Below are 27342 nucleotides of genomic sequence, written 5' to 3' on the forward strand. Positions count from 1 at the left end.
TTTTGTTTTTGTTTGTGGCGTGTTTGTCTCTTTTGGTTGTTTTTGTCTCTTTGTGATGTTTTTCTGTCCCTTTATGGTGTTTTTGTGGTGCTTTTGTCTATTATTGTGGTGTTTTTGTCTATCTTTGTGGTACTGTACATTTCTTAGTGGTGTTTTGTGTATCTTTGTGCGTGTGTGTTGGTGGTTTTGTCTATCTTTGTGATGTTTTTCTGTCCTTTTATGGTGTTTTTGTGTCTCTTTTTGTTGTGTATTTGTCTACCTTTGTGGTGGTTTTGTCTATCTTTGTGGTACTGTACATTTCTTAGTGGTGTTTTGTATATCTTTGTGGTGTTTTTGTGAGTCTTGGTGGTGGTTTTGCATCTCTTTTGGTTGTTTCGTGTCTTTTCCTGTGTTTCTTTGTGGTGTGTGTGTTTTGTATTTGGTTGTGTGACTCTTAGTGGGTCTCTTGTCTGTCTTTGTGGTGTCTTTGTGTTTCTTTATCATTTGTGTGTGTGTACTTTAGTGGTATTTTATTTTGAAGCCGTGCAGCAGTGTGTGATGTTTGTGTGTCTCTAATGCTGCCAGCTTTCCTCTCCCCGGTCGGTCGGAGGATCGGTGACCGCAGACAGCAGCTCCGTGTCGGTGTGGATCTGTTCGGCTGCAGGTGAACCGTCATGTTGTCCGGCTGCTCAGCGGGCCTCCGGCTGCTGGTTCCCCGCTGCTGCGTCCTGCTGTCCCGCAGTGTGACCTCAGGAAGCCCCGGCAGGGTGAGCGGATCTAAACGCGGTTCTTTACGGTTTTATTTCAGGTGCGTTCAAGGTCCGCTGTGGTTGGATTCAACTTTATTGTCATTACGCATGTACGAGTACAGATAAAGTAATGCAGTTTGGCATCCAACTAGAAGTGAAATAAGCAGCAAGTGCAATATTTACAAAATGTACAGAGATTTACAGGCGAATGAGAGTAAGTAGACACACAATCACACCTACGGACAATTTAGAGTAACCAATTAACCTCAGCATGTTTCTGGACTGTGGGAGGAAGCCGGAGTACCCGGAGAAAACCCACGCATGCACAGGGAGAACATGCAAACTCCATGCAGAAAGATCCCAGACCAGGATTTGAACCGGGGATCTTCTTGCTGCACGGCGAAAGTGCTAACCAGTACACCACTTTGCAGCCCATGTACTTAACAGATAAACATTATATATATCAGTCAAGATAACTAATGTGCAGCTACAGCAACACGTTCCTTATGCCGGAAGAACAGAAGTTAGTAAAGTGAGCAGAGCAGCATGTCCATAAATGATCTATGAATGATAAAGATGCAGTGTTTGGGAGAATTCTTCCACTGAGCCAAAAACACGTGGACTTTATGGAAAACGTCTCCCAGCAGCTGATTAATGTTTAGTAGAAAACAAAACCATGCAAAGCTGTGTGGAGTAAAAATAAAACTTTAAATAGCTCCTGGAAGAATCTTTGACCTGAAATGACTCCAGCTGAATGCTCTGGACCGTTAGCAGTGAATACATAATGTACTAACAGGAACACTGCAAAAAATATGTTTATAAACATAAAATACTAACAGGTACACTGCAAAAATATGTTTATAAACATAAAATACTAACTGGTACACTGTAAAAAATATGTTTATAAACATAAAATACTAACAGGAACACTGCAAAAATGTGTTTATAAACATAAAATACTAACAGGTACACTGTAAAAAATATGTTTATAAACATAAAATACTAACAGGTACACTGTAAAAAATATGTTTATAAACATAAAATACTAACAGGTACACTGTAAAAAATATGTTTATAAACATAAAATACTAACAGGAACACTGCAAAAATGTGTTTATAAACATAAAATACTAACAGGTACACTGTAAAAAATATGTTTATAAACATAAAATACTAACAGGTACACTGTAAAAAATATGTTTATAAACATAAAATACTAACAGGAACACTGCAAAAATGTGTTTATAAACATAAAATACTAACAGGTACACTGTAAAAAATATGTTTATAAACATAAAATACTAACAGGTACACTGTAAAAAATATGTTTATAAACATAAAATACTAACAGGTACACTGTAAAAAAATATGTTTATAAACATAAAATACTAACAGGAACACTGCAAAAATGTGTTTATAAACATAAAATACTAACAGGTACACTGTAAAAAACGTGTTTATAAATATAAAATACTAACAGGTACACTGTAAAAAAATATGTTTATAAACATAAAATACTAACAGGAACACTGTAAAAAATATGTTTATAAACATAAAATACTAACAGGTACACTGTAAAAAATATGTTTATAAACATAAAATACTAACAGGAACACTGTAAAAAATATGTTTATAAACATAAAATACTAACAGGTACACTGTAAAAAATATGTTTATAAACATAAAATACTAACAGGTACACTGTAAAAAATATGTTTATAAACATAAAATACTAACAGGAACACTGCAAAAAATGTGTTTATAAACATAAAATACTAACAGGTACACTGTAAAAATGTGTTTATAGACATAAAATACTAACAGGTACACTGTAAAAAATATGTTTATAAACATAAAATACTAACAGGAACACTGTAAAAATGTGTTTATAAATATAAAATACAAACAGGAACACTGTAAAAATGTGTTTATAATCATAAAATACTAACAGGTACACTGTAAAAATGTGTTTATAATCATAAAATACTAACAGGTACACTGCAAAAATGTGTTTATAATCATAAAATACTAACAGGTACACTGTAAAAAATATGTTTATAAACATAAAATACTAACAGGTACACTGTAAAAATGTGTTTATAATCATAAAATACTAACAGGTACACTGTAAAAATGTGTTTATAAACATAAAATACTAACAGGAACACTGCAAAAATGTGTTTATAATCATAAAATACTAACAGGAACACTGCAAAAAATGTGTTTATAAACATAAAATACTAACAGGTACACTGTAAAAATGTGTTTATAGACATAAAATACTAACAGGTACACTGCAAAAAATGTGTTTATAATCATAAAATACTAACAGGTACACTGCAAAAATGTGTTTATAATCATAAAATACAAACAGGTACACTGTAAAAATGTGTTTATAATCATAAAATACTAACAGGTACACTGCAAAAATGTGTTTATAATCATAAAATACTAACAGGAACACTGCAAAAAATGTGTTTATAAACATAAAATACTAACAGGTACACTGTAAAAATGTGTTTATAGACATAAAATACTAACAGGTACACTGTAAAAATATGTTTATAAACATAAAATACTAACAGGAACACTGCAAAAAATGTGTTTATAAACATAAAATACTAACAGGTACACTGTAAAAATGTGTTTATAAATATAAAATACAAACAGGAACACTGTAAAAATGTGTTTATAATCATAAAATACTAACAGGTACACTGTAAAAATGTGTTTATAATCATAAAATACTAACAGGTACACTGCAAAAATGTGTTTATAATCATAAAATACTAACAGGTACACTGTAAAAATGTGTTTATAATCATAAAATACTAACAGGTACACTGCAAAAATGTGTTTATAATCATAAAATACTAACAGGTACACTGTAAAAATATGTTTATAAACATAAAATACTAACAGGAACACTGCAAAAAATGTGTTTATAAACATAAAATACTAACAGGTACACTGTAAAAATGTGTTTATAAATATAAAATACAAACAGGAACACTGTAAAAATGTGTTTATAATCATAAAATACTAACAGGTACACTGTAAAAATGTGTTTATAGACATAAAATACTAACAGGTACACTGCAAAAATGTGTTTATAATCATAAAATACTAACAGGTACACTGTAAAAAATATGTTTATAAACATAAAATACTAACAGGAACACTGCAAAAAATGTGTTTATAAACATAAAATACTAACAGGAACACTGCAAAAATGTGTTTATAATCATAAAATACTAACAGGAACACTGCAAAAAATGTGTTTATAAACATAAAATACTAACAGGTACACTGTAAAAATGTGTTTATAGACATAAAATACTAACAGGTACACTGCAAAAAATGTGTTTATAATCATAAAATACTAACAGGTACACTGCAAAAATGTGTTTATAATCATAAAATACTAACAGGTACACTGCAAAAATGTGTTTATAATCATAAAATACTAACAGGTACACTGTAAAAATGTGTTTATAATCATAAAATACTAACAGGTACACTGCAAAAATGTGTTTATAATCATAAAATACTAACAGGAACACTGCAAAAAATGTGTTTATAAACATAAAATACTAACAGGTACACTGTAAAAATGTGTTTATAATCATAAAATACTAACAGGTACACTGTAAAAAATGTGTTTATAATCATAAAATACTAACAGGTACACTGTAAAAAATGTGTTTATAAATATAAAATACTAACAGGTACACTGTAAAAATGTGTTTATAATCATAAAATACTAACAGGTACACTGTAAAAATGTGTTTATAAACATAAAATACTAACAGGAACACTGCAAAAATGTGTTTATAATCATAAAATACTAACAGGAACACTGCAAAAAATGTGTTTATAAACATAAAATACTAACAGGTACACTGTAAAAATGTGTTTATAGACATAAAATACTAACAGGTACACTGCAAAAAATGTGTTTATAATCATAAAATACTAACAGGTACACTGCAAAAATGTGTTTATAATCATAAAATACTAACAGGTACACTGCAAAAATGTGTTTATAATCATAAAATACTAACAGGTACACTGTAAAAATGTGTTTATAATCATAAAATACTAACAGGTACACTGCAAAAATGTGTTTATAATCATAAAATACTAACAGGAACACTGCAAAAAATGTGTTTATAAACATAAAATACTAACAGGTACACTGTAAAAATGTGTTTATAGACATAAAATACTAACAGGTACACTGTAAAAATATGTTTATAAACATAAAATACTAACAGGAACACTGCAAAAAATGTGTTTATAAACATAAAATACTAACAGGTACACTGTAAAAATGTGTTTATAAATATAAAATACAAACAGGAACACTGTAAAAATGTGTTTATAATCATAAAATACTAACAGGTACACTGCAAAAATGTGTTTATAAACATAAAATACTAACAGGTACACTGTAAAAAAATATGTTTATAAACATAAAATACTAACAGGTACACTGTAAAAAAATATGTTTATAAACATAAAATACTAACAGGTACACTGTAAAAACTATGTTTATAAACATAAAATACTAACAGGAACACTGCAAAAATGTGTTTATAAACATAAAATACTAACAGGTACACTGCAAAATATGTTTATAATCATAAAATACTAACTGGTATACTGTAAAAATATGTATAAAAATGTTGAAATTCCAGCAGGTAGTTTGCCAAAAACAATCAAGAAATAATAGTAAATAAAAATGTGGCAATTTCCAAAAATAAAAACAGATTTGTGTCTCAATTTGTGTTTTTAATGTTTAATGTAGATTTTTTTATATGAATAATAAATAATATTGATAAATCTGGGTAAAATTACCAACCCAACGCTTCTTCTTCTTCTGTGTCACTATTTGTGTCTAATTTTAGAAATGTGTTCACAGCATTACACTCAAATTTAAGTTTCTTGTGTTCAATCACAATAAATTCAGTTCTGATTTATTTTTATTGTCCTCTCACCGTTACGGTTTTTATTGCTGTTTTACATTTAGGCATGAAAGCTCGCAGTCTGTTTTTGTAATTTAATTGATTTTTATGTGTTTTTCGCTGTCCTTTGTTTTTTACAGTGTAGGAATGTCCTCATCATGATTACTGTGGGTGTTATGGAAACGGTTCATCATCTGCAGAGCACGAATCAGTGAATCTCACTTCATTTTTTCTGTTAGATTTTGATCCTTTTTGTTCACAAATGTTGAAACGTCGTTGGCTCTTGCAGAAAAGCGGTTCGTCCTCCGAGAACTGTGAACATTAGCTCTCACATGTCAGTTTTTGCTGCTATTTTATCCTCCTTCTGTCTTATAAATGACCATCCTGACGTGTTTCTCTGCAGGCGGCTGCTGTGGACGGCGTTCTCTCTGCGTTCAGGTCGATTTGTGGCGACGACGGCGTCTCGCTGGGAGAAGCTGTCAGAGAACAACACGGCAAAGACGAATCTTTTCACAGGTCAGTCTGCGCTCAGGATGGAGATTTAATGACTTATCTTTACCGGAAACACAATGGAGAGTAAAATGAAGCTTCTGATTTAAAGTTTAAAGTTTGAAAATGTGGATAAAATATATGTATTTCAACAGTGAAACCTCTGATGTCCACATTTCAACATTTTGGGAAATCTTTGAACATTTTTTGGTGGAAAAAAGATTGTTAAGAATGTTTCTTTAAGAACATTCACATAAAAATCAACCAAAATCCAGCGAAATTCGCTGGATTTTGGTTGATTTTTATGTGAATGTTCTTAAAGAAAATATTAGAAGTTTTACCTGAATGTTTGGAATCACTTTAGATTTTTTTTTGGAAGATTTTTACTCATTTTTGAAAATATTTACAGGAATTTTCTTGCCAAATTTGATGTATTTTTTAAGATAAACTTTTTAAGAGAAATTTTTAAGGAATTGTTGGAATTTTCTTCCTGAACGTTTTACAAATTTTCAAAAAAAATTTGATGGATTTTTTTATATAAAATTTTTAGGAGAAACTTTTAAGGAATTGTTGGAATTTTCTTCCTGAAAATTTTGCAAATTTTCAAAACATTTGGGGATTTTTTTTGCTGAATTGTTGTATTTTTTTCAGACAAGGAATCAGTATTTTTTGTGCCTTTACATGAGGACAACAGGAGGGTTAAAGTGAGAGCTCCTTTAACACACATGTCACTGATCTGTTCCTCGTGGCTGAATTCACACAGAGCAAACACAATACAATATCTAATAAATCACCTGAGAAAACTTTAAGAAGTGCATTCTGGGTAAACCTTTCAGACTTGTGCCACCATGTGTGATAGGTGGTTGGTCAGAACAAGTTCTAGACAATTAAAGGATCATTTTACACATGTCTGACTCCAGGATCACATCATCAGTGTGTTTCTGGCTTCTGTTCTTCTGACATAAGAAATGTGTTGCTGTAGCTCTGGCTGAGTATCAAACTATACAGCCACTTAATTATGGGCTGTATCTGCACTGCTTCTATGACAGAACACAGCTTCTCTGCACTTAGCAGACAACTGACTCACATTCCTCTTCAGAAGTCCCAGTTTTCAACGACAAATGTCTGATCCCTCTCTGAACACGGCCAGCGTTGTAGTTAAAACACGTGTGCATTGGCCGGGAATTGAACCCGGGCCTCCCGCGTGGCAGGCGAGAATCCTACCACTGGACCACCAATGCTGGATGAGCAGCACTAAAGACCATATTTGGAAAAAATGTCAAGTGAGAACTACAGAGAAGAATTATCAACAGTTCATTGATTTTGTTTACAACCGTTCAGATTTTCTTAGGACATCTCTGCTTTATTCAGCCGGCCAATCACAGCTCAGAGGAGGTGTGAACGTTGGGTTGTCGTCTAGAGATCAGCTGATAGATATTTATGCTGATTATTGGTAATCAAGAAAGGCCTAAATGCTAATATTTGGAACTGATGTACATTAAATGCTGTCAGTAGCAGCATGTGACAGCAGGGAACCTGTCCTCCCTAACAGATTACTTCAGTAATGAGGATTACTGTAACTGAATATGTACGCTAACGTCTCTGTTTACTGTCAGATTAACTTACTGAGATCCATCACTTTGTCTCCTGCAGTTCTTTGATTCACCACTAAGGTCCAGACACCAAAGCATCATTATTATTTTCCAGACTCTAACTGTTTCAGGTTAGTCTGAACCTAGCCGCTAGCCGTTAGCTTAGCATCAGTCTCTGTGAAAGCAGCTCTGAATCCCTTTAGCTGCTGGTCGCTAACTGTGTCTGTGTGCAGGTGTGGTACTGTGGGTTTATGCTAAGCTAACAGGTATCCTGTGTTCCAGATGTCGTCCTCCAGATGTGGTGGTGTTTCCTCGCTGTGTGGAGGAGGTCAGCGCTCTGGCAAAGCTCTGCCACCGACACCGGTTACCCATCATCCCCTTTGGCACCGGGACCGGTTTGGAGGGAGGAGTCGGTGCTGTGAAGGTGAGAGCTCCTCCACGTCCACCAGATGGAAATTTACAATAAAAGAGACGCTTTTAAGCCTGACAAAGACAAAACCAAGTGTGTTCCCTCAGGGTGGAGTCTGCTTCAGTTTGAGGAACATGGACCAGATCCTGGATCTCCATCCGGAGGACTTTGATGTGACGGTAGAACCTGGTGTGACCCGTAAAGCCCTGAACTCCTACCTGAGAGAAACTGGACTCTGGTTCCCTGTAGGTCAGTCTCTTCCATTAAAGGGCCACATTCTGCTCATTCACAGGTTTATTATTGTATTTTGTGGGTCTGAGTTTACCTGCTTTTAACAAAATCACTTCATTCTACCTATCCTAATTAAAATGTTACCAAATTGTGCTTTTAAAAAAGCAACTAAATATTGTGAGTTCTTGTGTGCGCCTTAGAAGCCTTTAGCTCCTCAGCTGTGAGCAACAATCATGTGACGAACATTCAGGAACCTCCTCATAGTAAAATGATTTTCAGTGTTTAGTTCTGTGTTATTGTGACCTGCAGCTACATGGGCTTCAGAAAATATCATGAGTTGACTTCTGCATTATCAGTGTTTTTGTGTTTTAATGAGCTCAAAGAGGAAGTTTTCACAGCAGCTCTGATTGTCATTTTTTTAACTCACCCATAGCCAGAGGTTATTTCATCTGTTTGTCCAGTGTTACACATTCTGAATCAATGATGTGTGAAAAAAAACAAAATGTAAAAATCTGAACAAAATGTCTTTAAAATGAATTGTCATTAAATATTCATAAAATCTGTCCAAAAAATGAAAAATGTCAATAAAATGGCCCAAAATGTGAAAAAAAAAATGATAAATAACATGTAAAATGTTTAACAAAATATGTTGAGAAATGTTCATAAAATGTCCCAAAAAATTACACAAAAAGAGATACAATACCACCACAAAGTGACACAAAACAACCAGAAAGAGACACAAATTAGCAACACAGAGACACAAAACAACCAGAAAGGGACACAAATTAGCAACAAAAAGACACAAAACAACCACAAAGAGACACAAATTAGCAACAAAGAGACACAAATTAGCAACAAAGAGACACAAATTAGTAACAAAGGGACACAAATTAGCAACAAAGAGACACAAAACAACCACAAAAACACAAACTCACTCCTTCTGGTTGGTTTGTGTTTCTTTGCTGCCATTTTGTGTCGATTTAATTGTTTTGTGAGTAAAATTTCTTTTTATGAAAGTTTTATGTCTTTTTGTGCTTATTTGTGTGTCTTTGTGGACGTTTTTATCTCACAAAATATTGATATATGAAGGCAAAACTTCACAGATGCAGTTTTAAATGTGTAGAGCTTCTGGTTAAAACGTTTTCAGTAAACAGGAGGTGGAGCAGACTTTGTTCTTGACATCGCTGTTTGTCCTCGTTGTGAGTCAGGAGGTAACCTCTGCTGTCTTGTGTCAGATCCAGGAGCTGATGCGTCTCTCTGCGGTATGGCCGCCACCAGTGCTTCTGGAACCAACGCTGTTCGTTACGGAACCATGAGGGAGAACGTGATGAACCTGGAGGTGGTTCTGGCTGATGGAAGCATCATTCACACGGCTGGGAAGAACCGACGTCCTCGGTACAGCTTCTAGAACACCCTCTGCTGCTGCTTCATGGCCTCTGATGTTTGCTTTCAGTGTTGTTGTTGTGAGTCTTTGCTGTTGTGTTGTCTCTCTTTGCGTTGGTTTTGCATCCGTCTGTGTTCACTTTGCATTTCTTTTCATTCATTTTCTGGTCATTGTGTCGTCATTTTCATGTCTTCTTGTACTCGTTTGTCTCTCTTTCGCTCCGTTTGTGTTTTTGTTGGTCTCATTGTGTGTCTGTAGAAGTTTGTTGCTTTTTGCATCCCTTTTGTGACTTTTAGTATTTTATTGTTCCATGATTTTGCGTGTCTTTGCTGTTGTGCTGTCTCTGTTTGCTAGAATTTTCATCTATTTAGTGTCATTCTGTGTCTCCCTCAGCCAAAACAACCACAGGATGACACAAAACGACCACAAAGAGACAACACAGAACCAGAAGGACACACAAAACAGCCACAAAGACAAACAAAAGTACTAAAAAAAGGCTCAAAACAACCACAGAAAGACACAAAACAACCACGAGACAGAAAATAACCAGAAAGAGACAACACAAACACAAAAAGACACATAGAGATACAAAACTATGACAGAGACACATAATAAGCAGAAAGAGACACAAAACAACCAAAAAGAGACACAGAACAGTCACAAAAAGACACAAAACAACCACAGAAAGACACAAAACAAGAACGAGACAGAAAATGACCAGAAAGAGACACAAAACAACCGCAAGGAGATTCAAAACAGCCACAAAGAGACGCAAAACCACCACAAAATATTATAAAATGACCACAAAGTGACACAAAAGTGCCATAAAGAGACACAAAACCACTAGAAAAAGATACAAAACAGCCAGAAAGACACAAAACTACCATATAGAGACACAAAACTATAACAGAGACACATAGTAAGCAGAAAGAGACACAAAACAACCAAAAAGAGACACAAATCAGCTACAAAGAGACACAGAACCCCAAAAAGAGACACAAATCCACGAGAAAATGTTATAAAATGACTACAAAGTGACACAAAAGTGCCATAAAGAGACGCAATACCACTAGAAAAAAGATGCAAAACAACCACAGAGACACAAAACAAAACCAAAATGAGACACAAAACCACCACAAATTGTATAAAATGACCACAAATAGACACAAAACAACCCCAAAATGAGACACAAAACCGCAAAATGTTATAAAATGACCACAAAGAGACACAAAACTACCATATAGAGATACAAACCAACCAAAAAGAGCCACAAAACAACCACAAAATGTTATAAAATGACCACAAAGTGACACAAAAGTGCCATAAAGAGACACAAAACCACTAGAAAAAGATACAAAACAGCCAGAAAGACACAAAACTACCATATAGAGACACAAAACTATAACAGAGACACATAGTAAGCAGAAAGAGACACAAAACAACCAAAAAGAGACACAAATCAGCCACAAAGAGACACAGAACCCCAAAAAGAGACACAAATCCACGAGAAAATGTTATAAAATGACTACAAAGTGACACAAAAGTGCCATAAAGAGACGCAAAACCACTAGAAAAAAATGCAAAACAACCACAGAGACACAAAACAAAACCAAAATGAGACACAAAACCACCACAAATTGTCATAAAATGACCACAAATAGACACAAAACAACCCCAAATTGAGACACAAACCGCAAAATGTTATAAAATGACCACAAAGAGACACAAAACTACCATTTAGAGATACAAACCAACCAAAAAGAGCCACAAAACAACCACAAAATGTTATAAAATGACCACAAAGTGACACAAAAGTGCCATAAAGAGACACAAAACCACTAGAAAAAGATGCAAAACAACCCCAAAATGAGACACAAAACCACAAAATGTTAGAAAATGACCACAAAGAGACACAAAACAACCACAAAGACATTAAACACATTCCTGGCAACTATCCTGAGATATTTATGATCATTTGTTAAGTGATAAACTTGAAGAAGGACTTTTGCCGGTCGTTTGCTCTCTGCCTGTGAAATCTGAGTTCAGGATGAGGATTGAAGCGTCTTCCTGTTTCCGTCTCCAGGAAAACGGCCGCCGGCTACAACCTGACCAACCTGTTTGTGGGCTCTGAGGGGACTTTAGGGCTCATCACTAAAACCACGTTACGTCTGTACGGCGTTCCAGAGGAAATGGTGTCGGCTGTCTGCTCCTTCAGCTCCGTCCAGGCCGCCGTCGACAGCACGGTGCAGATCCTGCAGGCCGGAGTCCCCATCGCTCGCATCGGTGAGGAGATAAGGTGGAAGAGATCTGCTCCACAGGGTTCTTCTGCTTCTAGCTCGTTCACCTGCTGGAGACATTCAGGGAAACATCTGGTCACATCTGGATGAATGTAGAAGCAGTGTTTTTTCATTTGAAATATTTACTTTATACCTAAAATTTCTATTTTTTTCTATTTAACTTTTGCCCATACTTACATTTATTATAAGGAGTCATAAAAGGCATCTTACTTTTTTTTTTTATAATTTTAAAAATTATTTTGACTTTCTTTTTTTACACGTTTCTCCATATTTTTTAATTTCCTAATTTTAAGTTTATTTTTTATCTGGAAATATCAACTTTTAACTCCAAATTGCATTTTTTTTCTTGATTTCTCCCCTTTTTATTTATAATTTTTTGGGGTTTTTTTCTAATAATTTTGACTTTTAATCAAGTACTGTTTAAAAAAAATCCATTTTTTTTGGATTCTTCCTCAAATTCTTGAGCAAAATATTAAATGTTGTGAAAGTATTAGTTTTTATCTCTTTTTTCTTACATTTTTCTCATAATTTTTAGTTTCTTCATTTAAATTTATTTTTTCAACATTGTCTGAAAATATCAGCTTTTTAGCTCCAGATTGCAATTTTTTGTATTTTTCTTAGAATTCTGATTTCTATTTTATATTGTTTTTTTAAAAAAAATGTTTTTTCCTCAAATTAACTCAGATTTACACTTTTTTTGCGTTTTTCTTATTTTTTAACAGTTTTTATTTGTTGTTTCATCAAATTTAACGTGAAGAAAGATCAATATTAGTTATCAACAGCTGGAAAACAGCAGCTGTTCAGGAAAAGAACGACGTTTTGGATTCATCCCGCTGACTTTGATCCCGTTTATCCTCTTTGTGTTTCCAGAGTTCCTGGATGAGGTGATGATCGACGCCTGCAACAGGTTCAGCTCTTTGTCGTATCCCGTCAGTCCCACTCTGTTTCTGGAGTTTCACGGTTCTGAGCGAAGTCTGGAGGAACAAGTCAACACAACAGGTGAGTGAGTGTTCACATGGAACACATAAAACACGCAAAAGGCCTCACAACGCCGGCAGTCGTTGAGACACGCACTAAAGTTTACCGGATCCTGCAGAGCCGCATCTTCAGCCGCTTCAGGGTGAGGTGGTTTTGTGTTTTTTGTTGTCATTTTGTTGTCATTTTGTGTATCATTATGGTCGTCTTGTGTGTCTCTGTTGAAGCTTTCTGTCTGATCGTGGAGGTTTTGTGTGTTAATGTGGAGATTTTACTTCTAACTATCTTAGCTCTGTGTCTCAGTAATATAATAAGACTGTGTGTGTGCGTGTGCGTGCGTGCGTGCATGTGTGTGTGTGTTCAGAGGGCATCACTCAGAGTAACGGAGGTTCAGACTTCCAATGGGCTCGAGATGTTGAAACCAGGAACAGACTGTGGAAAGCTCGACATGACGCCTGGTACGCTGCTCAGGCTATGAGGCCAGGATGTAAGGTAATCAGATTACACTGTAAAGTAATCAGATTATACTGTAAGGTTAGCAGATTATACTGCAAGGCAATCAGAATACACTGTAAAGTAATCAGATTATACTGGTAGGTAATCAGATTACACTGTAAAGTAATCAGAATACACTGTAAGGTAATCAGATTACACTGTAAGGTAATCAGAATACACTGTAAAGTAATCAGATTACACTGTAAAGTAATCAGAATACACTGTCAGGTAATCAGATTATACTGTAAGGTAATCAGAATACACTGTAAAGTAACCAGAATACACTGTAAGGTAATCAGATTACACTGTAAGGTAATCAGAATACAATGTATGGTAATGAGATTACTCTACAAGGTATTCAGAATACACTGCAAGATAATCAGATTACCCTATAAGGTAATCTTATTGCACTGTATGGTAATTAGATTACATGTTTTAAGGTAACATCAGTCCAGTTATATTAATTTATTCACGTCATAAATCCTAAATTTGTGTGTGTGTGTGTGTGTGTGTGTGTGTGTGTATAGGCCTATGCTACAGATGTGTGTGTTCCTTTGTCTCGGCTGCCTCAGATTATTGTGGAGACGAAGGAGGACCTGATTGAAAGCAGGCTAACAGGTGAGTACAGAGCACGGCTATTTAATGGTTACTATTTTAAAAACTACAGTAATACTTCTAAATGTTTGTCGTCACTTTGAGGTTTCACACCGTTTACTGAGGCTCCATGAGGAAGCCTGTTTTCTCGACTTGATGTCAGTAGATGTAGATCAGCTGTAGTACCGATTTGGCTATCAATGGGCACCATGACAAAAACTTCTCTAAAGGTTAATGACCTTCAACCAGCGCAATTTAAACAGCTGGTTGGGGCTTTAAAAAAATTTCTTTCAATCTTTTTGTGATGGTTTTGACATTTACTGTGTTTATCTTTCTCTGGTCATTTTGTGTAATTTTAGAATTACTTACCAATGGATACACTGTTTTAAATGCATCCAATAACAGCGCAGAGTGTGCAGAGTTTGTCGTTCAAAATGTGACAAAAATGTCATAGTTTAATATGTCATCCAAAATATGGAAAAAAAAACAGTCATAGTTTAGTATGTCGTCCAAAATATGGACAAAAACGTCATAGTTTAGTATGTCGTCCAAAATATGGACAAAAACGTCATAGTTTAGTATGTCGTCCAAAATATGGACAAAAACGTCATAGTTTAATATGTCGTCCAAAATGTGACAAAAACGTCATAGTTTAGTATGTCGTCCAAAATGTGACAAAAACGTCACAGTTTAGTATGTCGTCCAAAATATGGACAAAAAAGTCATAATTTAGTATGTCGTCCAAAATGTGGAAATAACGTCATAGTTTAATATGTCATCCAAAATATGGACAAAAACGTCATAGTTTAGTATGTCGTCCAAAATGTGACAAAAACGTCATAGTTTAGTATGTCGTCCAAAATATGGACAAAAAAGTCATAATTTAGTATGTCGTCCAAAATGTGGAAATAACGTCATAGTTTAATATGTCATCCAAAATATGGACAAAAACGTCATAGTTTAGTATGTCGTCCAAAAAATGAAAAAAACGTCATAGTTTAGTATGTCGTCCAAAATATGGACAAAAACGTCATAGTTTAGTATGTCGTCCAAAATGTGACAAAAACGTCATAGTTTAGTATGGCGTCCAAAATATGGACAAAAACGTCATAGGTTAGTATGTCGTCCAAAAAATGAAAAAAACGTCATAGTTTAGTATGTTGTCCAAAATGTGACAAAAACGTCATAGTTTAGTATGTCGTCCAAAATGTGACAAAAACGTCACAGTTTAGTATGTCGTCCAAAATATGGACAAAAACGTCATAGTTTAGTATGTCGTCCAAAATGTGACAAAAACGTCATAGTTTAGTATGTCGTCCAAAATGTGGAAATAACGTCATAGTTTAATATGTCATCCAAAATATGGACAAAAACGTCATAGTTTAGTATGTCGTCCAAAAAATGAAAAAAACGTCATAGTTTAGTATGTCGTCCAAAATATGGACAAAAACGTCATAGTTTAGAATGTCGTCCAAAATGTGACAAAAAAGTCATAGTTTAGTATGGCGTCCAAAATGTGGAAATAACGTCATAGTTTAATATGTCATCCAAAATATGGACAAAAACATCATAGCTTAGTATGTCGTCCAAAAAATGAAAAAAACGTCATAGGTTAGTATGTCGTCCAAAATATGGACAAAAACGTCATAGTTTAGAATGTCGTCCAAAATGTGACAAAAAAGTCATAGTTTAGTATGGCGTCCAAAATATGGACAAAAACGTCATAGTTTAGTATGTCGTCCAAAATGTGACAAAACGTCATAGTTTAGTATGTCGTCCAAAATATGGACAAAAAAGTCATAATTTAGTATGTCGTCCAAAATGTGGAAATAACGTCATAGTTTAATATGTCATCCAAAATATGGACAAAAACGTCATAGTTTAGTATGTCGTCCAAAAAATGAAAAAAACGTCATAGTTTAGTATGTCGTCCAAAATATGGACAAAAACGTCATAGTTTAGAATGTCGTCCAAAATGTGACAAAAAAGTCATAGTTTAGTATGGCGTCCAAAATATGGACAAAAACGTCATAGTTTAGTATGTCGTCCAAAATGTGGAAATAACGTCATAGCTTAGTATGTCGTCCAAAAAATGAAAAAAACGTCATAGTTTAGTATGTCGTCCAAAATATGGACAAAAACGTCATAGTTTAGAATGTCGTCCAAAATGTGACAAAAAAGTCATAGTTTAGTATGGCGTCCAAAATATGGACAAAAACGTCATAGTATAGTATGTCGTCCAAAATGTGACAAAAACGTCATAGGTTAGTATGTCGTCCAAAATATGGACAAAAACGTCATAGTTTAGTATGTCGTCCAAAATGTGACAAAAACGTCATAGTTTAGTATGTCGTCCAAAATATGGACAAAAAAGTCATAATTTAGTATGTCGTCCAAAATGTGGAAATAACGTCATAGTTTAATATGTCGTCCAAAATATGGACAAAAACATCATAGTTTAGAATGTCGTCCAAAATATGGACAAAAACGTCATAGTTTAGTATGTCGTCCAAAATATGGACAAAAACGTCATAGTTTAGTATGTCGTCCAAATGTGACAAAAACGTCATAGGTTAGTATGTCGTCCAAAATGTGACAAAAACGTCATAGTTTAGTATGTCGTCCAAAATATGGACAAAAACGTCATAGTTTAGTATGTCGTCCAAAATGTGACAAAAACGTCATAGTTTAGTATGTCGTCCAAAATGTGACAAAAACGTCATAGTTTAGTATGTCGTCCAAAATGTGACAAAAACGTCATAGTTTAGTATGGCGTCCAAAATATGGACAAAAACGTCATAGGTTAGTATGTCGTCCAAAATATGGACAAAAACGTCATAGTTTAGTATGTCGTCCAAAATGTGACAAAAACGTCATAGTTTAGTATGTCGTCCAAAATGTGACAAAAACGTCATAGGTTAGTATGTCGTCCAAAATATGGACAAAAACGTCATAGTTTAGTATGTCGTCCAAAATGTGACAAAAACGTCATAGTTTAGTATGTCGTCCAAAATGTGACAAAAACGTCATAGTTTAGTATGTCGTCCAAAATGTGACAAAAACGTCATAGTTTAGTATGGCGTCCAAAATATGGACAAAAACGTCATAGGTTAGTATGTCGTCCAAAATATGGACAAAAACGTCATAGTTTAGTATGTCGTCCAAAATGTGACAAAACGTCATAGTTTAGTATGTCGTCCAAAATATGGACAAAAAAGTCATAATTTAGTATGTCGTCCAAAATGTGGAAATAACGTCATAGTTTAATATGTCGTCCAAAATATGGACAAAAACATCATAGTTTAGAATGTCGTCCAAAATATGGACAAAAACGTCATAGTTTAGTATGTCGTCCAAAATATGGACAAAAACGTCATAGGTTAGTATGTCGTCCAAAAATGAAAAAAACGTCATAGTTTAGTATGTCGTCCAAAATATGGACAAAAACGTCATAGTTTAGAATGTCGTCCAAAATGTGACAAAAAAGTCATAGGTTAGTATGTCGTCCAAAATAAGGACAAAAATGTCATAGTTTAGTATGTCGTCCAAAAAATGAAAAAAACGTCATAGTTTAGTATGTCGTCCAAAATATGGACAAAAACGTCATAGTTTAGTATGTCGTCCAAAATGTGACAAAAAGTCATAGTTTAGTATGTCGTCCAAAATATGGACAAAACGTCATAGTTCAGTATGTCGTCCAAAATGTGACAAAAACATCATAGTATAGTATGTCGTCCAAAATGTGACAAAAACGTCATAGGTTAGTATGTCGTCCAAAATATGGACAAAAACGTCATAGTTTAGTATGTCGTCCAAAATGTGACAAAAACGTCATAGTTTAGTATGTCGTCCAAAATGTGACAAAAACGTCATAGTTTAGTATGACGTCCAAAATGTGACAAAAACGTCATAGTTTAGTATGTCGTCCAAAATGTGACAAAAACGTCATAGTTTAGTATGTCGTCCAAAATGTGACAAAAACGTCATAGTTTAGTATGACGTCCAAATGTGACAAAAACATCATAGTTACGTTGCCTGTGTAGCTCAGTGGGTTAAACAGGCGAACCATGTAAATAGGCTGGTCTGTAATGCAGCGGCCTGGGTTTGATTCCGGCTTGTGGCCTTTTGCTGCGTGTTTCTCCCACACTCTTCTCCCCCATTGACTGTCTCTCTCTCTCACTTCAACGATCCAAAAAAGCCTAAAATAGGCGAAAAAATCATAGTTTAGTATGTCGTCCAAAATGTGACAAAAACGTCATAATTTAGTATGTTGTCCAAAATGTTAAAAAAAACGTCATAGGTTAGTATGTCATCCAAAATATGGATAAAAATGTCATAGTTACATCACCTGTATAGCTCAGTGGGTTAAACAGGTGAACCACGTATAGGGCCTGGTACCGATGCAGCGTCCTGGTTTCGATTCTGGCTCGCAGCTTTTACTGCATGTCTCTCACACACTCTTCTTCCCCATTTATTGTCTGTCTATCACTTCCACTATGAAATAAAGCCTAAAATAGGCCAAATAATTTTTAAAAAAGACGTCTCAGTTTAGTATGTTTACAAATATTAGAGTTTAGTATGTTGTCATAGTTGGTGTCCCTGTATAGCTCAGTGGGTGAAACAGACATACCGCATATAGGGACTGGTCTCTGACACAGTGACCCGGGTTCGATTCCCGCTCACGGCCTTTTGCTGGGTGTTTCTCCCACACTCTTCTCCCCCATTTACTGTCTCTCTTTCACTTCAACGATCAAAAAAAGCCTAAAATAGGCAAAAAAATATCATAGTTTAGTGTGTCGTCCAAAATGTGACAAAAACGTCATAGTTTAGAATGTCGTCCAAAATGTGACAAAAAAGTCATAGTTTAGTATGTCGTCCAAAATGTGACAAAAACGTCATAGTTTAGTATGTCGTCCAAAATATGGACAAAAACATCACAGTTTAGTATGTCGTCCAAAATGTGACAAAAGCGTCATAGTTTAGTATGTCGTCCAAAATATGGACAAAAACATCACAGTTTAGTATGTCGTCTAAAATGTGACAAAAACGTCATAGTTTAGTATGTCGTCCAAAATATGGACAAAAACGTCATAGTTTAGAATGTTGTCCAAAATATGGACAAAAACGTCATAGTTTAGAATGTCGTCCAAAATGTGACAAAAGCGTCATAGTTTAGTATGTCGTCCAAAATATGGACAAAAACATCACAGTTTAATATGTCGTCTAAAATGTGACAAAAACGTCATAGTTTAGTATGTCGTCCAAAATATGGACAAAAACGTCATAGTTTAGAATGTCGTCCAAAATATGGACAAAAACGTCATAGTTTAGAATGTCGTCCAAAATGTGACAAAAGCGTCATAGTTTAGAATGTCGTCCAAAATGTGACAAAAAAGTCATAGTTTAGTATGTCGTCCAAAATGTGACAAAAACGTCATAGTTTAGTATGTCGTCCAAAATATGGACAAAAACATCACAGTTTAGTATGTCGTCTAAAATGTGACAAAAACGTCATAGTTTAGTATGTCGTCCAAAATATGGACAAAAACGTCATAGTTTAGAATGTCGTCCAAAATATGGACAAAAACGTCATAGTTTAGAATGTCGTCCAAAATGTGACAAAAGCGTCATAGTTTAGTATGTCGTCCAAAATATGGACAAAAACATCACAGTTTAATATGTCGTCTAAAATGTGACAAAAACGTCATAGTTTAGTATGTCGTCCAAAATATGGACAAAAACGTCATAGTTTAGAATGTCGTCCAAAATATGGACAAAAACGTCATAGTTTAGAATGTCGTCCAAAATGTGACAAAAGCGTCATAGTTTAGTATGTCGTCCAAAATATGGACGAAAACATCACAGTTTAGTATGTCGTCCAAAATATGGACAAAAACGTCATAGTTTAGTATGTCGTCCAAAATATGGACAAAAACGTCATAGTTTAGAATGTCGTCCAAAATATGGACAAAAACATCACAGTTTAGTATGTCGTCCAAAATATGGACAAAAACGTCATAGTTTAGAATGTCGTCCAAAATGTGACAAAAACGTCATAGTTTAGTATGTCGTCTAAAATGTGACAAAAACGTCATAGTTTAGTATGTCGTCCAAAATATGGACAAAAACGTCATAGTTTAGAATGTCGTCCAAAATATGGACAAAAACGTCACAGTTTAGTATGTCGTCCAAAATATGGACAAAAACGTCATAGTTTAGAATGTCGTCCAAAATGTGACAAAAACGTCATAGTTTAGTACGTCGTCCAAAATATGGACAAAAACATCACAGTTTAGTATGTCGTCCAAAATATGGACAAAAACGTCATAGTTTAGAATGTCGTCCAAAATGTGACAAAAACGTCATAGTTTAGTACGTCGTCCAAAATATGGACAAAAACATCACAGTTTAGTATGTCGTCCAAAATGTGACAAAAACGTCATAGTTTAGTATGTCGTCCAAAATATGGACAAAAACGTCATAGTTTAGAATGTCGTCCAAAATAGGACAAAAACGTTATAGTTTAGTATGTCGTCCAAAATATGGACAAAAACGTCATAGTTTAGTATGTCGTCCAAAATATGGACAAAAACGTCATAGTTTAGTATGTCGTCCAAAATATGGACAAAAACGTCATAGTTTAGTATGTCGTCCAAAATAAGGACAAAAACGTCATAGTTTAGTATGTCGTCCAAAATGTGACAAAAACGTCATAGTTTAGTATGTCGTCCAAAATGTGACAAAAACGTCATAGTTCAGTATGTCGTCCAAAACGTGACGAAAACGTCATAGTTTAGTATGTCGTCCAAAATAAGGACAAAAACGTCATAGTTTAGTATGTCGTACAAAATGTGACAAAAATGTCATAGTTTAGTATGTCATCCAAAACGTGACGAAAACGTCATAGTTTAGTATGTCGTCCAAAATAAGGACAAAAACGTCATAGTTTAGTATGTCGTACAAAATGTGACAAAAACGTCATAGTTCAGTATGTCGTCCAAAACGTGACGAAAACGTCATAGTTTAGTATGTCGTCCAAAATAAGGACAAAAACGTCATAGTTTAGTATGTCGTCCAAAATGTGACAAAAACGTCATAGTTCAGTATGTCGTCCAAAACGTGACAAAAACGTCATAGTTTAGAATGTCGTCCAAAATGTGACAAAAAAGTCATAGTTTAGTATGTCGTCCAAAATGTGACAAAAACGTCATAGTTTAGTATGTCGTCCAAAATATGGACAAAAACATCACAGTTTAGTATGTCGTCCAAAATGTGACAAAAGCGTCATAGTTTAGTATGTCGTCCAAAATATGGACAAAAACATCACAGTTTAGTATGTCGTCTAAAATGTGACAAAAACGTCATAGTTTAGTATGTCGTCCAAAATATGGACAAAAACGTCATAGTTTAGAATGTCGTCCAAAATATGGACAAAAACGTCATAGTTTAGAATGTCGTCCAAAATGTGACAAAAGCGTCATAGTTTAGTATGTCGTCCAAAATATGGACAAAAACATCACAGTTTAATATGTCGTCTAAAATGTGACAAAAACGTCATAGTTTAGTATGTCGTCCAAAATATGGACAAAAACGTCATAGTTTAGAATGTCGTCCAAAATATGGACAAAAACGTCATAGTTTAGAATGTCGTCCAAAATGTGACAAAAGCGTCATAGTTTAGAATGTCGTCCAAAATGTGACAAAAAAGTCATAGTTTAGTATGTCGTCCAAAATGTGACAAAAACGTCATAGTTTAGTATGTCGTCCAAAATATGGACAAAAACATCACAGTTTAGTATGTCGTCCAAAATGTGACAAAAGCGTCATAGTTTAGTATGTCGTCCAAAATATGGACAAAAACATCACAGTTTAGTATGTCGTCTAAAATGTGACAAAAACGTCATAGTTTAGTATGTCGTCCAAAATATGGACAAAAACGTCATAGTTTAGAATGTCGTCCAAAATATGGACAAAAACATCACAGTTTAATATGTCGTCTAAAATGTGACAAAAACGTCATAGTTTAGTATGTCGTCCAAAATATGGACAAAAACGTCATAGTTTAGAATGTCGTCCAAAATATGGACAAAAACGTCATAGTTTAGAATGTCGTCCAAAATGTGACAAAAGCGTCATAGTTTAGTATGTCGTCCAAAATATGGACAAAAACATCACAGTTTAGTATGTCGTCCAAAATATGGACAAAAACGTCATAGTTTAGTATGTCGTCCAAAATATGGACAAAAACGTCATAGTTTAGAATGTCGTCCAAAATATGGACAAAAACATCACAGTTTAGTATGTCGTCTAAAATGTGACAAAAACGTCATAGTTTAGTATGTCGTCCAAAATATGGACAAAAACGTCATAGTTTAGAATGTCGTCCAAAATATGGACAAAAACGTCACAGTTTAGTATGTCGTCCAAAATATGGACAAAAACGTCATAGTTTAGAATGTCGTCCAAAATGTGACAAAAACGTCATAGTTTAGTACGTCGTCCAAAATATGGACAAAAACATCACAGTTTAGTATGTCGTCCAAAATATGGACAAAAACGTCATAGTTTAGAATGTCGTCCAAAATGTGACAAAAACGTCATAGTTTAGTACGTCGTCCAAAATATGGACAAAAACATCACAGTTTAGTATGTCGTCCAAAATGTGACAAAAACGTCATAGTTTAGTATGTCGTCCAAAATATGGACAAAAACGTCATAGTTTAGTATGTCGTCCAAAATATGGACAAAAACGTCATAGTTTAGTATGTCGTCCAAAATAAGGACAAAAACGTCATAGTTTAGTATGTCGTCCAAAATGTGACAAAAACGTCATAGTTTAGTATGTCGTCCAAAATGTGACAAAAACGTCATAGTTCAGTATGTCGTCCAAAACGTGACGAAAACGTCATAGTTTAGTATGTCGTCCAAAATAAGGACAAAAACGTCATAGTTTAGTATGTCGTACAAAATGTGACAAAAATGTCATAGTTTAGTATGTCATCCAAAACGTGACGAAAACGTCATAGTTTAGTATGTCGTCCAAAATAAGGACAAAAACGTCATAGTTTAGTATGTCGTACAAAATGTGACAAAAACGTCATAGTTCAGTATGTCGTCCAAAACGTGACGAAAACGTCATAGTTTAGTATGTCGTCCAAAATAAGGACAAAAACGTCATAGTTTAGTATGTCGTCCAAAATGTGACATAAACGTCATAGTTCAGTATGTCGTCCAAAACGTGACGAAAACGTCATAGTTTAGTATGTCGTCCAAAATATGGACAAAAACGTCATAGTTTAGTATGTCGTCCAAAATGTGACGACAACGTCATAGTTTAGTATGTCGTCCAAAATATGGACAAAAACGTCATAGTTTAGTATGTCGTCCAAAATGTGACGAAAACGTCATAGTTTAGTATGTCGTCCAAAATGTGACAAAAACGTCATAGTTCAGTATGTCATCCAAAACGTGACGAAAACGTCATAGTTTAGTATGTCGTCCAAAATGTGACAAAAACGTCATAGTTCAGTATGTCGTCCAAAACGTGACGAAAACGTCATAGTTTAGTATGTCGTCCAAAATATGGACAAAAACGTCATAGTTTAGTATGTCGTCCAAAATGTGACAAAAACGTCATAGTTTAGTATGTCGTCCAAAATGTGACAAAAACGTCATAGTTCAGTATGTCGTCCAAAACGTGACGAAAACGTCATAGTTTAGTATGTCGTCCAAAATATGGACAAAAACGTCATAGTTTAGTATGTCGTCCAAAATGTGACAAAAACGTCACAGTTTAGTATGTCGTCCAAAATGTGACAAAAATGTCATAGTTTAGTATGTCGTCCAAAATAAGGACAAAAACATCATAGTTTAGTATGTCGTCCAAAATATGGACAAAAACGTCACAGTTTAGTATGTCGTCCAAAACATCACAAAAACGTCATAGTGTAGTACGTCTTCCAAAATATGGACAAAAACATCACAGTTTAGTATGTCGTCCAAAATGTGACAAAAATGTCATAGTTTAGTATGTCGTCCAAAATAAGGACAAAAACATCATAGTTTAGTATGTCGTCCAAAATATGGACAAAAACGTCACAGTTTAGTATGTCGTCCAAAATAAGGACAAAAACGTCATAGTTTAGTATGTCGTCCAAAATGTGGACAAAAACATCATAGTTTAGTATGTCGTCCAAAATATGGACAAAAACGTCACAGTTTAGTATGTCGTCCAAAATAAGGACAAAAACGTCATAGTTTAGTATGTCGTCCAAAATAAGGACAAAAACGTCATAGTTTAGTATGTCGTCCAAAATGTGACAAAAACGTCATAGTTTAGTATGTCGTCCAAAATGTGACAAAAACGTCATAGTTCAGTATGTCGTCCAAAACGTGACGAAAACGTCATAGTTTAGTATGTCGTCCAAAATAAGGACAAAAACGTCATAGTTTAGTATGTCGTACAAAATGTGACAAAAATGTCATAGTTTAGTATGTCATCCAAAACGTGACGAAAACGTCATAGTTTAGTATGTCGTCCAAAATAAGGACAAAAACGTCATAGTTTAGTATGTCGTACAAAATGTGACAAAAACGTCATAGTTCAGTATGTCGTCCAAAACGTGACGAAAACGTCATAGTTTAGTATGTCGTCCAAAATAAGGACAAAAACGTCATAGTTTAGTATGTCGTCCAAAATGTGACAAAAACGTCATAGTTCAGTATGTCGTCCAAAACGTGACGAAAACGTCATAGTTTAGTATGTCGTCCAAAATATGGACAAAAACGTCATAGTTTAGTATGTCGTCCAAAATGTGACGACAACGTCATAGTTTAGTATGTCATCCAAAATATGGACAAAAACGTCATAGTTTAGTATGTCGTCCAAAATGTGACGAAAACGTCATAGTTTAGTATGTCGTCCAAAATGTGACAAAAACGTCATAGTTCAGTATGTCGTCCAAAACGTGACGAAAACGTCATAGTTTAGTATGTCGTCCAAAATATGGACAAAAACGTCATAGTTTAGTATGTCGTCCAAAATGTGACAAAAACGTCATAGTTTAGTATGTCGTCCAAAATGTGACAAAAACGTCATAGTTCAGTATGTCGTCCAAAACGTGACGAAAACGTCATAGTTTAGTATGTCGTCCAAAATATGGACAAAAACGTCATAGTTTAGTATGTCGTCCAAAATGTGACAAAAACGTCACAGTTTAGTATGTCGTCCAAAACATCACAAAAACGTCATAGTGTAGTACGTCTTCCAAAATATGGACAAAAACATCACAGTTTAGTATGTCGTCCAAAATGTGACAAAAATGTCATAGTTTAGTATGTCGTCCAAAATAAGGACAAAAACATCATAGTTTAGTATGTCGTCCAAAATATGGACAAAAACGTCACAGTTTAGTATGTCGTCCAAAATAAGGACAAGAACGTCATAGTTTAGTATGTCGTCCAAAATGTGGACAAAAACATCATAGTTTAGTATGTCGTCCAAAATATGGACAAAAACGTCACAGTTTAGTATGTCGTCCAAAATAAGGACAAAAACATCATAGTTTAGTATGTCGTCCAAAATATGGACAAAAACGTCACAGTTTAGTATGTCGTCCAAAATAAGGACAAAAACGTCATAGTTTAGTATGTCGTCCAAAATGTGGACAAAAACATCATAGTTTAGTATGTCGTCCAAAATATGGACAAAAACGTCACAGTTTAGTATGTCGTCCAAAATAAGGACAAAAACGTCACAGTTTAGTATGTCGTCCAAAAGTTGACAAAAACGTCACAGTTTAGTACGTCGTCCAAAATATGGACAAAAACGTCATAGTTTAGTATGTCGTCCAAAATGTGACAAAAACGTCATAGTTTAGTATGTCGTCCAAAATAAGGACAAAAACGTCATAGTTTAGTATGTCGTCCAAAATAAGGACAAAAACGTCATAGTTTAGTATGTCGTCCAAAATGTGACAAAAACGTCATAGTTTAGTATGTCGTCCAAAATGTGACAAAAACGTCATAGTTTAGTATGTCGTCCAAAATAAGGACAAAAACGTCATAGTTTAGTATGTCGTCCAAAATATGGACAAAAACGTCATAGTTTAGTATGTCGTCCAAAATATGGACAAAAACGTCATAGTTTAGTATGTCGTCCAAAATATAACATAAATTTCATAATTTAGTTGTGTGTCTAATCTATGACGTTTTAGTGAACTGAGCAGTGATTTTCTAGTTTTCATCTGTTTCTGTCTTGAGGTCACATCGTTGGTCATGTTGGAGACGGTAACTTCCACTGTCTGATGGTGATGGATCCCAGCGACCAGGATGAGCTGCACAGAGTTCACCTTTTCACCGAGAGACTGGCCAGGTAATGTCTCACCTCACAGGGTCAGAATCAGCTTCATCGGCTCAACATGTGAAGACAAACAGGGAATTTTACTCTTTTTATTTAGCCTTCAAAGTACCGACATTTGTACAGAAAGCACACATGCATTTACGCAGCAGGTTAAAGAAGGAAAACTAGAAAAGCACTCAGAGAGCACAGTACTCTGCCAAGGCTGCTCAGTTGACGTATCATTTCCAATGGATGAAATATTTAATCATCTGTTTCTGCACTAAATGATTTGTTCCTGCTGCAGACGAGCTCTGGCCATGGATGGAACCTGTACAGGAGAACATGGAGTCGGTTTAGGAAAGAGGTCGCTGCTCTGTGAGGAGGTGGGCCCTTCAGCGATCCAGGTCATGCAGAGCTTAAAGGACGCCATCGACCCCAAGAACCTGATGAATCCTGGGAAAATCCTGGTGTAGGAGGCCTGTGGACAGTGATTCTGTCTGAGGGGTTAAAGCTGGAACTGAGATAAAAACATTCAAGGGTGACAAATCATCTTATATCAAAAAACTTGTCATTAAAAGTAGCTAATTTTGAAGGTGAATTATAGATTCTTTAAGAGAAAAATGAAGGGATGCAAACTTCACAGCAGAATCATGTCAGGTTGGGTAAATGTTCAACTCTTACTTTGATCTTGATGCATTTATAAACTGATTATTCTGTAACTGTCATAAAATTATAAAACCTACATGATGCATTTAAAGAAAAGCCTGATGTTAGTCAGTATTTGAAACTTATAAGGAAACATGTTCATAGCTAATGTTTGTATTAAATATTTTTAATATTG

The 27342-nt window shown here is 34.7% G+C and overlaps 1 protein-coding gene and 1 non-coding gene across 2 annotated transcripts; one reads left to right on the forward strand and one right to left on the reverse strand.

Moving 5' to 3' along the window:
* The first annotated feature begins 559 nt into the window (after positions 1-559).
* Positions 560-27342, forward strand: ldhd (lactate dehydrogenase D). Its single transcript, XM_051954777.1, has 11 exons — positions 560-746; positions 6099-6211; positions 8059-8200; positions 8293-8434; positions 9652-9811; positions 11884-12083; positions 12968-13096; positions 13437-13564; positions 14095-14185; positions 26423-26534; positions 26806-27342. Exons 1-11 carry the CDS (start codon positions 654-656, stop codon positions 26972-26974), a joined length of 1479 nt encoding a protein of 492 aa, XP_051810737.1. The 5' UTR covers positions 560-653; the 3' UTR covers positions 26975-27342.
* Positions 7355-7425, reverse strand: trnag-gcc (transfer RNA glycine (anticodon GCC)). Its single transcript has one exon. It is a non-coding gene; the product is annotated as a tRNA-Gly (tRNA).

Source organism: Acanthochromis polyacanthus, chromosome 10, assembly GCF_021347895.1.
Source record: "Acanthochromis polyacanthus isolate Apoly-LR-REF ecotype Palm Island chromosome 10, KAUST_Apoly_ChrSc, whole genome shotgun sequence".
In the NCBI taxonomy this organism is placed as follows: domain Eukaryota; kingdom Metazoa; phylum Chordata; class Actinopteri; family Pomacentridae; genus Acanthochromis; species Acanthochromis polyacanthus.

Bases quoted from the DNA above. Each gene is read 5' to 3' on its own strand.
- ldhd (XM_051954777.1), top strand. From the start codon at position 654: ATGTTGTCCGGCTGCTCAGCGGGCCTCCGGCTGCTGGTTCCCCGCTGC. The intron at 9,812-11,883 runs GTACAGCTTCTA...TTCCGTCTCCAG, and splicing joins GGGAAGAACCGACGTCCTCG to GAAAACGGCCGCCGGCTACA. The intron at 26,535-26,805 runs GTAATGTCTCAC...TTCCTGCTGCAG, and splicing joins TTCACCGAGAGACTGGCCAG to ACGAGCTCTGGCCATGGATG.